Here is a 13,202-nt window from a genome sequence, read left to right on the forward strand (position 1 = left end):
AAATCTTAATTAGGAAACAATAAAAACTGAGGGAACAAAAGCAACTCCACGTTTAAGTTCCCCTGGAAGACAAGAAAATACACTGCTCTGTGAAATAAATCTGTAAAAAGCAAGACAGGTTGTTAGCTGCACACTGATCCACTGAAACTGGAGAAGCACTGAAGGGCCGAGGCAGTACCACACCTCCCAGCGAGCTCTGCCACAGACAGTGCAGCTGTGACCAAACACAGGCCTCGTCTTGTTCCCGAAAGAACAGGGCACAACCCTGGATGCTTTTTCCCTAGATTAACGTGAATGAAAAAAAAAAGGCATTTCAGGGAGAAAACTACAGAATCAGGGACAAATAAGGATTTTCCATTTTAAACATAACAATAAGCCCTGTATTCCTATTTCCAGCCATCATACGCAGAAGGTTCCAAACTCAGAAATGAAAAATCTATATACTTTTGGACAATCACTAAGTATGGTCCCACTTTTAAAAGCATGAGATAAAGAAATGTATCATACATTCTGAAGAAAGGCAAAAGCCCAAACTCAATCTGATCAAATATAAAAGAGACAAAACTTGAAAATCCCCAAAACCAACAATATTTTCTTAAAAATATAAGGCAGCTGTGTGCAGGGCTACTGAGAACTAAAACTGACATTTTTATTTGATTTCATGGCTATGACTTCTGATAAACATTATTCTAAAATTTCACAATATTTTGATATATGAATTAAATAGAGAGGAAACATCAAAGTTTGGGTAGAGTGAGTTACATTAGTTATGTGTATAGAAAATGATCAGATACTTGATTTTTAATATCAACATGTTATAGAAATTTAACATTCAAGCAAGTGTAAAACTGGATAATTTTTTTAAATGGTGTATTACATTTTCAGAAGATATCATGAGTGAATGGTCCAAAAAGGTCTACTCTATCAAGAATGTGAACAGAATAAGTAGCTGCAATAAAATTAAAAAAAAATTTAACTCTACACAATTTGAAAAGACAAAGACCCAGAACATAAGCAAAGTTTAAAAAATGATCATTTCTACAGATAAATATGAACTTGCTCTCCAAAAATTAAAGAATACAGAAATGAGAAGCTGCTGCTTAAAATCAGGACAAATAACGCTGACAGTAAAGATTACTCCTCAGTGGATGATAAAATAAAGAACAGCACACAGATTTTTTAAATGGCATTTACCACCCTAAATGCCAGTTCACTGAAGAAAGCTGAGATGCTCAGGGAGCATGCCAACTTTTCTAAGTCACTGAAAACAAGAACATCCAAACTACACTCAATTCCCTTACTCTTAATTCAGAAACTGAACAGTAGACTGAATCTGAGTTAGAATAGCAAGTTTACTGTTCTTCCAAGGAAATACAGCCTTAAAGAGAAAGAGCAAGTGCGCGCCAATATCCGGAGGCCACAGAGACTGTAAATGTCTGAGTGGAAGCGCCTGCCTGCCTGCACCTGAGAACACAGGCAGCGTCTCCTGCCCGTCTCCAACTACCACAAGTGGTCCCAACACGTGCACATCACTCGGCTTGGACGAAGCCAATCAGATTTCCAGGTGGTGTGAAGTATTATCTTCAAAACTCGAAAGAACAGTCACTAGAGTCAACTCATGCTATGTACTCATGTGTGGACCAAGCAAGTAAGAACAACCACAAGCCGAACTGAACTTCAACTGGTTCCTCATATAACTCTGAGGGATCCAAAGAGAGATCCAAAGGGGAGTTCAAAACATTCCAGAAAATGTATGGACAGATATCAGAATCTGGGACGTAACTGGAAAAATTACCTGGGAGATTATAATTTTGGCACTATCCCTACAGTAGTATTATTAGAAACAGGAACATACAGTATCCCTTCTCCACTTCTGGTGAAACTACAGAAGTTTTCAACTATATTATTTCTCAGTTACTAAGGACTGAATGTAACATTCAGTTTAACAGTGTTACGTTCCTCTAAAGCAGAAAGATCCGTTAATACCTGACCCTGGAACAGGCCAGCAGAACCGCCCACTTCCCTCTCCTACCTCCGAACGTTTTCCTTCCCATCTCCTTTCCTACATACCCACACTCATTCCTCCTTTCTTTACCTGTAGTTTTAACACGCTAATTCTGCTCTGCTCATATTTAAAACCTTGCAAGTGGCTCTGCAATCGTATGGTGCACAAAAACTGGGTGGAAAGGAATGACTGGGATCACCAATCCGGGGCAGGCACTTTTTCTGTAAAGGGCTGGACAGCGAAAACATTAAGCTCTACGGGCCACAGTCTCCGTTCTCTCGTTTTAGCCTGAAAGCAGCCTTAGATGATGTGTGAACACAGCATTGGCTATGTTCTAATAAACCTTTAGTTACTGGCACTGAAATTTGAATTTCATATATTTTAACGTGTCATGAAATATTATCCTTTTGATCTTTGTTCAACCCTTTAAAAACATAAAAATCATTCTTAGTTTATGGGCCATACAAAAACAAACAATGGGCTGGACCAACTGAGTAACATTTAACCAATAGATGATACTGGTAACTAGTCCTCTACTCTTTTTTAAAAAATTTTATTTTATAGAAGTATGTTGATTTACAATGTTAATTTCTGCTGTACAGCAAAGTGATTCAGTTATACATATATATACACACACACACATTCTTTTTTATATTCTTTTCCTTTATGTTTCATCACAGAATGTTGAAGATAGTTCCCTGTGCTATACAGTAGGACCCTGTCGTTTATCCATTCTATACACAACAGTTTCAACTGCTAACCCCAAGCTCCCAATCCTTCTCTCCCCTGTTCCCCCTCGCCCTTGGCAACCACAAGTCTGATCTCTATGTCTGTGAGTCTGTTCCTGTTTCATAAAAGTTCATTTGTGTCATATTTTAGATTCCACGTGTAAGTGATATCACATGGTATTTGTCTTTCTCTTTCTGACTAGTCCTCTACTCTAAATAACAGATACCTATGGTTCCTGAAAACTGTCTCTCTGGTAATTTTCTGCACTATTCAATTCAAACAAAAAAATAACTTTTTAGAAGTTGCCAAATCTGTTAAATCACAAAATGTTAAATATCAAGAGAATATCTAAAGGTAAACTTTAGAAGAATGTAAATTAAAAGACCTTGAGAGAGCATGCAGAAGAAATAATCATTCCTACTCCATCTGAGTGTTTTCTGTTAAAAGTTCTAAGTGTCTTACGACTGAATTAGGCGACGTGCTTAATATGAATGAGGCGGAAACTGTCTTTACAGGTCTGAATTCCTCAAGTCACTTCTTAATAAGCAGAAAGGGTTTTCAAACGTATTACACAGAGGCTGAAAATCACGTGGGTTTCTAGGTGAAGAGCAGCATAAAGAATAGTTATGCGGTATAATTCTTAAAACACTTTAACAAAACAGGCTCAGGCCTTTAAATGCATTTTTAAATATATGCTCTCCTATTTGTTAAGCATGTTTCAATTTTAACGTTTTAAGAGTTGAAACAGTTATCCTGGTTAAAATGTATCATCAATTTATTAAGCCTTCAGCTCTATTTAGTGTTACAAGTTTAAGCAGATATTCAACCTAAGCAACCTTCCATGATTTTCCTAAAATCCAATGGGAGCTGGGCACATGAATGTGATTTAGGATTTTACAGGTTCTATGATAATTTCACATTTGAATTTGGTCTTTTCTTCTGTTACAGTACTTTTAAAACAGTCAAGCCTTCACTCTTCAATCCCGAGGTATTCACTGCGGGTGTGATATGGCCACACTGCACTCTCTGCTGGCTACTCCTACCAACCCGAAGTGAGGGGCTGCTAAAGACAAAGTTAATCTGAACTGTGGTCTTCACACACTAGTCCAAATGGAAATTTTCAGTATCTGGAAGATACTGTTCAAAATTACTCTCAAAAACTGTATTTTGTATGAGAATTGGGGCACTAATGAAAGTGTACACGATATTTTTAGACTAAGTCTTTAAAAAACACACATGAATTTTGTGCCTTTGGTTTACTGCACTCGGGCAGATGACGCCTCATCTAAAATGTACCTCTGTCCATTTCTGACAGCAAGAAGCCCCATGGGGGACGTGCTATGAGGTTGTTCTAAAGCTCCAGTTCACCTTTCTGGTCCCCTCTGGCATCCGTTTGAAAAATCTTTGTAAATGGGCAGAGATTTAAAAAAATCAGACACCAGTCAACTTGATGTCCAAACTGGGTCTAGTCTGTTGAAGTTTTAAAGCTGACTTTCTTTAAGAGTTGACATGATCAGATTCTTAGACTAGTAAAAATCAACTTGCTCCAGTTTGTCACGGAAGCTATGACAACCTTCACCGAGACTATGAAAAGTCACTTTGGGCAGGCTACCCATTTTCTCCCAGTAGTTCCTAGTGTTCTTTCAAAATTGCAATATGAAAACATGGGAAAGCATAGATTAATATTTACTGTGAATTATTTATCCTGCTGAATAACTGGCAAAATAAACTTTTTTAAAACTTTACTAAAGTTAAAACATAAAGGCTCATATACTGTATTTTCTGTAATAAAATTCTGAATAGAATGTTAAGACTTATTATACCTAAGAGTGTCTCCCCAAAGAACTTTAAAACAAAACTCCACTCGGCCGCCAGCTAATCCCCCATCTATTTTCCACTTATAGTGTCACAACGTCAGAATATGAGAAGCCGTTCTAATAAGTTTTTCTTTTTTTTTTTTTTTAATTTGCAAAACCACGGATCAGGAAGTATCTGAAATATACTTTTCAGAATCTGAGTTGTCACATCACCTTCAGGATGTTTTCTTTTTTGTTAATGCCATGTGACAATAAAAGATGACCACAATTTTCATATAAAGAATATTTCTGTTAAAATTCTGATCTCAACTTAACTATTGTTAGTTTACAAGTAAATAGGTAGATATCATAAATTAGGGTAAGCAAAGCATGCAAATCTAAAGAATCTATATCTGAACTCCTAGATTAGCATTAAAACCAATCACCGCAACAAATACCTCAACAGTATGCCTCGAGTGGAGAAAGGAAGCCATACTGAACATTCAATGCCACAACTGTAAGGTTTTCGGAGAAGCACCTGTGGCAGTTTCAGCAGTTTCTATATGGAATGCTCCCCCTTTCTAGGATTACTTGAAAAAATCAAGTCAATTCGAATTACGTAGCTGTAAAACATTGACATGTGTAGTTTTTACAGATTCAGAATCTTCTGTGTGATTTAAAACGGGCAATGGTTCATAAAACAGGAAACTTAAATAATAAGGGATCACATATTTGCAGGCAACATTTTGATTAAAAATACATATACATACATGAGGTGCAGAAGCACATTTACTGAGCGTAAGCCATTGTCATGTGACCACCTTGACCAAGAGCTATTGCTCTAAAACACTGCCTTTTCAATTACTTCTAGTAATTTTTAGCATGAAGCCAATTTAATTATGTCAGTTATTTCAACAAAAGTTTAACAGTATGGACTAAAAACCATTAACTCACGATTCTGGTTACTTTAAAATTTGGTATGCTGTATCTCAAATACATTAGTAACTATTCCTAGATGGAAATAAGCAAATACATGGAATCATTAAAAAAAAAAAAGATAAAAAAACATTACTAAATGTCCATTTGTACAGACAAAACATTACAAACATCTAAAATTTCTTCAGTAAAAGGAAAACGTGTATTTTTAACCCTTTGGTATCCAAACTCTTAAATACGTAATTATGAAGACTTTCTTAAATATATTCTTCAGGTAACAATAGGAAGAAACTATTTTTTAAAGTTTCTACTTGAATAAATTTGGTGCCAAGTTTTCAATTCAAGTTCAACATTACTGAGGACAGTTTTATGTTGCAACTGAACCCCAGCTATGTTTGCATACATTAAAATATAACAGCATCATTCAAAGAGTCTGATGAAATATTTAACCTGCTCCCACTATAATTTAGCAAAGGAAAAGACATTTGAATTTAGAAATCACTGGTTTTACTTGAAAGCACTATATAAAAGCAGTGCTTAAACAAATATTAAAACCTATATATTATTCAGGCTGTTATGAAAAACAATCAAAATTCTAAACTGAATTTGTCAACAACTCTAGAATACTGTCAGCCTGCTATCTATCTGCTCCTTTCCAGCAGGCAGAACTTCATCAGCTATCTCGGGAAGTAATTCCTCCACCTTGCCTGCAACAGTTTAATAAAAGGAAAAATGAGCCAGGAAATTGCAAGATCAGACAAGACTGCTGTAGTGACAAGTAGGTCAGGGAGGGAACACTAGGTCAGGACTGGAATGCACAGGATCCAAGATCAGAAACCACTAATTCAGAGTTACACTGCTAATAAATTTCATGGTTGGACTATTATTCTGAAGGGCAAATAGGTGAACAAATGAAAAGAAACCACAAACTTCAAACATGAATAAATGTCTAATGAAGTTTGCCAAGGGCAAAAGCTGCAAAACAACTTCCGACACTAATATTACATATGCTCATCACATGATTTGCCCTAATGAAAATTTTGCTTCTAGACAGAGCTCTACGGGTAAGCAAATAAAGGTGGGTCATAAACATGGACCAAACTAAACCAACTCCATATCAATTAAGAATTTTTAAAAGTTCAGCAAAATACTTTTTCCTGCAACATTCAAAAGCCTATTATGACCACATTTTAAGACTTCTGTTACTAAAGCCAACTGTGTCTATTTTCTAAATTAGGCAAGAAAGATTTTTTCAGAGTGAATCACTGAACTTGCTTATATATAAGGTTATAGATGCTTCTCCAGCTATCTGATGATCATAGTTAAGCTCCTCTTGGGATGAAAATAATTAAGTTAAAATATATGTAACCCACTGGAAGATCTGGTTACCACAGAATCAATGGCTTCTACAGAAATGCTCTCCTACAAAAAGCTATGGGACTTTGCCACAACATAAACACTGGCACCTGGTATAATGTGGTATTAAAATGGACTAGCAAATTGGCCTTAGATGCAAGCAATTCTGAATCTCTAAATCCCACTAAATCCCTTTATTTCTACTCTGAGGCATTAAAAAAAAAATCTACTTTTATATCTGGTTGATATGGAAACATTCTCCACTACATCTCTCAAGAAAATACAGACAAAAATAACCAAAATCAGTCAGTGCCAAAATACTAAAAGGAAAGATAATTCAAGGCTAGAAATGTGTACATTACAGAGTTGTTTGTAAAAGGTCTTTTTAAAAAAATTTATTTATATATATATAAATTTTTCTTTTGTAAAAGTAAATGCAACACATAAACATTCAGGATTGATCCCAATCTTTTGGAGTCAGGGAGGAAACGTTTGATTGAATCACCATGCAGATTACATTCATCTTCCACTGGCATGACTAGAGCCCCCAAGTCACCTGAACAGAACAGTGCCCAGCTGGCCTGTGGGAACACAAATAGGCTCTCTTGCTTCTCCTCATTGGTCACATAAAAGGTGGTCTTAATTATCAGCAGACAGCAAATTTTCAAGAGTCCTTCTCTGAAATCACATTAAAACTTAATTTTATATTGTTACTTATTTGATCATCCAAAAGAAAAATAAGGCAACAACTTTTCCATGTTACTATATGTCCTTCCTCCAATCAAAAACCCTTTGTGTGTAGCAAGTAGCACTCAAATCCTGGCTGCAATGAAGAACTGAACTGCCATATAAGCGAAGTTAAGGATGATGACAGTTTAACTTACTTAATAAAAACTCCCTACTTGAGAAAAAAATGAGAGTGAGAAGCGTCTGTAGAGGTTTAGATCATTTAAAGTATACAAGCATTCAGTCTGGTCACAGAACTGACACTTAATCCTGTGTGTTTTTTATTTTTAGATGTAAACGGTGGCAAGTAACAATGACAATCATATAAGGAGAAACAAAACCTCACATGAAAAAGAAAACTTGGCACCAAAACTCAAGATGTAAAATAAGAGAAGAAAAAGAAACTCCATCAACATACTCACGTGTGGTGCTAGAAAATGTGCTACGATGCACAGCAGCTGACATGGTTATCTTACAGACGCAGCCTACATTGACAAGTAGGTTATGTAACAAACCATTCTAGCCACAGATGCCTGGTACGCTTGCCCTCACCATCATCTACCCCATGACCAAAAAAGCAGCAACTTCAGATTTTGGCCACTTTACGTAGCAAATATATAAAAAGCAAAGTAGGAATTAACAACAAAATTATTAATTACCACCAAGTGTGATAAAATACTGATACAAGACAGCTTTTAATCTGGTCACGGAAAAAGGAAAAATTTCCACCAACTCCTAAACACTATAGCATGTAATATTAAAATTAATAATCTGGCTCACTTTGAACTGGGAACAAAATAAGTTAACTTCAAGTAAGTAAATTAATTCTGGGCCCCTTGATGACCTTAAAAGAAAAAGGCATTTTTATTTGCTAGGACTACACTTTACCATATGAGCAACATAACAGGAAACAAATAAAAGAGATCTAAGTACCATAATTTGGGGGAATCAAACTATCATTTGTTGGTAGACTAAACGTGTTAAACTATAAAAATGTGCAGAATAGATATTAAAAAGCAATGTACAATTTAGCTTACTGGCGAAACTGACATTTTATCTAGATGTTAAAACTAAATAACCACATATACAATAGCAATAAATAATGATTACTTGTGCTCTATCTCCAGGCCAAAGACATATAATTTTAAAAATTGCTTTTGGCTAGGTGGCTCAGGCTAAATATTTCTTCTAAAAAATATCTGAAAGTTCAGTCAAGGGAAATCACCATATGCAGGGTCTTGAGGGAGTGGCTCTTATACTGAGAAGGAAAAACAAACTGGCACTCGAGGCCATGCTCAGTCACACTTGGTGGGAAAGAGACACTCGAGGGTCCTGTAACAAGGACAGAATTGTAAATAAAATGATCTCATTTTAAAAAGACACCTATTAAAAAAAGGACATAGCGCAAGAAAGATATTTATTGGTTCAAAGGATTAAACTATCCATTAAAGTGAATAAAACTAACATCTTAGTAATAAAATGCTCAGGACCAATTAGAGTACTGTTTAGAAAGATAAGTCACTGAAAAGATCAACTTCTAATTATTCATTATTTCAATAAATGACAATTAAGGAATTTAATCAATTATTTTACGACTCTGTATTTTATAATCAAAGCTTCTGTTGTTAAAATTAAAGATTTAAGTTTTAAATCTAAAAAACAGCTAAGAAAACTGCATCTACAACGTTGCTTTAAAGCAATGCAATGAGAATCATCTTGATGTTTTCTAAACTGTGTAATATATATTCATATTATCAATTGTTTTTACGTTACCTTAAATTATAACTACATATGAAGTCACAAGGTTCCCTGCAATGTAACAGTTAACACAGGTCATATTTATAACACTAAATGGCTACATAAGTAAATGATCCAAGCCCAAACTAATGTCTAATCTTAACAATAATACTTAATGAAACAGAAGCTAAGATACTAAGAGCCTAATGATAGCCCTTGGTATCAGACAGGCCTTTCATTAACCTATATGGTTCTGCTGTCCAGGATCTGTTTTCCATATTTATTATAATACAGAGTCAAAACAATGAAGTGGAAACCAAAGGGTTAAACTAAGTCAGTTTTGTGGGTTTTATTTCTCCCAAAGTCTAAATTTTCATATTTCCAATTAGAATAAAGTGGTTTGTAATTAATTTTTATGAAATATTCAAGACACTCAAGGTAAAACAAAAAAGCTGATATTATCATAGTTATTTTGGTTATTACAGCTCTATAGCTTACACTCAATATTTAAGGGTGAAAACCGCATCCATTTTGTTAATGCTGTGAACTGCAGAAGAAAAATTTTTACAATGAATCTTCAAGAGAAAGTTAATACAAATGAATTAAATACTGAAATAAACGTATAATGCCATGGCTAGCTAATGATTTGCATACAAGATCACATTTTAAAATTAATACACTTAAATGTTAATATTGTTCTCTCAAGCTAGAAATTAGCCAGTTGATGTAAACTGGGCTAAAACAAGGATATTCTAAAATAATGCCATCAGTATCAAAAACTCAGAGTGAGTTTTTAAGTCTTTAATGTGTACAGTTCCATTTTACAAGGAATTATAAAATCACTGAACAATCATAACAGGTTTTAAAACATAAGATGTTCTCATATCTGCTAAAAGATGAGGAAACCATCTTTTTAGCAAAATTAAGAAAAGCTAACTGTCTGCAAGAATTTTTTTGAGCCAGAGAGGCCTGAAAAGATATTCTAATCCAATTCGAGGCACTCATTCTGAAATTAAAACTTGGCAAAGTTTGAAGACTTGCCCACAGTGACACAATTAGTCAATGGTAAAAGTCAACAATGCCAGGCTCCAAATTTAATGAGTTAACTGTTCCTTCCACCCTAATATACTCTCTCTCTCACGGCAAGAACGCTGAGGCTGCTGGGATTCAGCCCCTTCTGCTAGTGGTCAGCTCAACTCACACAACAACTTGCTCACTAACGCCAACTGATCTAAAAAGCAAAACTCTACTACCAATATTGAAAACAAAGCTCAGAACTTTTGCTTGCTCTAAATCCTGTCTCTAAACACGACACCCTTGACCACATCTTTGGTTGGCAAGAATAAATGAAGATGCTTACTCGGCATGAGCCCCGTTAGCCACCAGGGCACTAATGCAGTCCAGGCTCCCAGAGCGAGCCGCCTTGTGAATAGGAGTCTCGCCCTCACAGTCCTGAAACAACAAAAAGGAAAGCATTAAGATCCATACAAGACTTCCACATTCTAAAGTTAATTAACAAAGGCCACGTACCATCTCATTCCTCTGAAATAGAATTAAGGTGAGCCAGATCTGAAGCAAAACACAAAGAAATGTAGACATGAAGAGAAAATAAAAGCAGACCAAGGAAGGAGCACGTTCTCCTGAATTCTTAGGTCAAGAACAAAAAAATCATGGGGTCTCTCCAACCATGACAGCACGTACACTCTAGGTGGCAATTTAGAAATAATTTTTATGATGGATCACAGCACAGATGCATATAACACCCAAAATTATTATCCTCAGACCAAAAAATAGTAATCAAGGCCTAATAGCTAACGTCTGGTCTAGTCCACCCACGTTCACCTATGTCCACCACAGGAGAGCCTGAGTCGATACACACCAGTGCCTCCCCCTGGATTTTTTATCTCGAGCCTGAATTAGGACTATACTTTAGACAAGACAGCTAAGGTTAAAGGATCAAGAAAAAAATGGGAAGGGAGAACATAGGGTCAAACACAGGCAGCTCTGTATACAACTCAGCCTGTTCTGTGATAGGGGACTTTGTTCAAGGACTTTTAGAAAGGATGCATCAGAACCTGACTGACCCTTCAGGAAACAATGTTGAAGGAGGCATAGGAAATGAGCAGACTCGGGGAAATGACTCTGAAGACTCATACAAAAAAAAGAATTACTTTACACTGTATGAATGGACCAAAAAAAAATGTGAAACACAATTTCATTCATAGGCTCTCAGGTAAAAAAACAGGTAAAGAAAGATACAGCGATTAAGAGAAGGAAGTTGTTTCCATTAGAAAAACTGATTTAGGACTTTCTGCCTCAGAAATGCCAACTGACTAAGCAGCAGCAGTTCCTGAATCACTCACATCCCATCATCACTGAATGCGAACTTGGCAGTAGAAAACTACACATAATTAAGGGATAAAGACATAAAGCAGGAGTGGGGCAATGGTGCACAGTGCATGGCACTTGGAAATATTAACTCACGGGGGGGAACTGAGGTGAGGACTAAACTAGAAAGGAGTGGTAGAGCATTTCACAGAAAAATATAATATGAAAGACTCAACCACTTACTGGAGGGAAAAGTTATGTATAAGCTCAAAAGTGATGTAAAGTTCCCAACAGAATAGTCCCAATTTTGAAGAAAGAAACAAAATCATGAGGCTATACAAGGAACTATCTAGTGAAATCAGACTTAAAAACCAAAAGAAAAACCTACCCTATTGTCTGAAAAGAGGAGGGAAGGGAGAGAGGAGGTACATAATAAGGACAAATAAAAATTACGTACACGTATTGCCAGGAAAAGTAGAACTAAGATTTAGGTGAGATTTTGACAAACACCACAAAAACTCAAGAAAACCAAAAAGATTTTAAAAGCTATCTTTGGTACAAGAAGAAAAATGTTTTCTATACTATTTCAAGAACAGGGTGGGATAGCAATAGATGCCAGAGAAAAAAGCAGAACTACCCTGCTCCTGTTTTGTGTTATACGAGGAGACTATTTAAGCTGGGAAGGGCAGAATAAACACTATTTAAAGAAAACTGCAACCAAGAGAATGAGAGTAAAGAGCCATTTTAAGGTTACTCACATCTCAAGTTCAGACCAGTCATATTTCAAAAATACCAATAGTCTGTAATGTGATTCTAGAACTATTGCTGGCAAACTCTGAGTCATAAAGGACAGGGGGAGAGGTGCCAGAAATCTGAAAACGGACAAGTCACCTTGAATTTTAATTAAAACAATCTTACTTCTAATCTAGTTACAAGGAACTAAAGGCAATATCAAATGCCAGCCCCATTCTAGAAGGGTCACTAAAGAGATGACGTACAAGAAGTGACAGCCACGGGCAGCCACCACTTAAAATCTAACTTCACTTCCTCTCTGGGTAAACTTAGAACACCGAGCCTCCAGACAGCACATCTGAGCTTCAGTAACCCCTCATGCCAACCTTAGATATGGCAGAGAAAGTCTCTATTAAACTTGAGGAAAAGGAACTTAGAATGGTAAGAAACTAACATGCCAAAAGAAAAAAAGGTATGCTAAGGTTCAAAAAATTATAGGCATGCAAACAATAAGAAAAACCTGCGTCTAGTTGCATAAGTTTATGTGGGAAATGAGAAAAACTGTCCACCTTGAGATGAGCCAACAGAAAGCCTACTGGGGCCTCAGGGTCAGCGAGTGCCTGTCGCAGCAGTCCAAACCGACAGCCGAGACTCGGACGGGCCGAAGCTCCGCACGTGAGACCACAGCTAACCAAGGCCTTTCCGGGAGCAGTGCCAAGACACTTAAGAAACCCAAGCGATACCCTCGTACATGAGAGGACGTGAGGATGCTGAGCCAGGTGGGCTGTTTAAACACAAGAGGAGAGCTGTAAGGAGAGTGGGATCTGGGGACTCTTGCCCTGGGAGCAGAGTTGAGG

The 13,202-nt window shown here is 36.5% G+C and overlaps 1 protein-coding gene across 3 annotated transcripts in view; it reads right to left on the minus strand.

Moving 5' to 3' along the window:
• Positions 1–13,202, minus strand: part of ANKRD10 (ankyrin repeat domain 10) — a 33,071-nt gene that overhangs the window by 14,624 nt on the left and 5,245 nt on the right. For 2 of the 3 annotated variants that reach the window (XM_019921015.3, XM_073795411.1), the window contains one exon: positions 10,646–10,737. In XM_019921015.3, coding sequence (XP_019776574.2) covers positions 10,646–10,737 — 92 coding nt within the window. Of the gene's footprint in view, positions 1–23; positions 101–10,645; positions 10,738–13,202 lie in introns of all 3 variants that reach the window. The other variant, XM_019921016.3, reaches the window with a different exon arrangement.

The sequence above is a fragment of the Tursiops truncatus genome, chromosome 18, assembly GCF_011762595.2.
Source record: "Tursiops truncatus isolate mTurTru1 chromosome 18, mTurTru1.mat.Y, whole genome shotgun sequence".
Lineage (NCBI taxonomy): Eukaryota > Metazoa > Chordata > Mammalia > Artiodactyla > Delphinidae > Tursiops > Tursiops truncatus.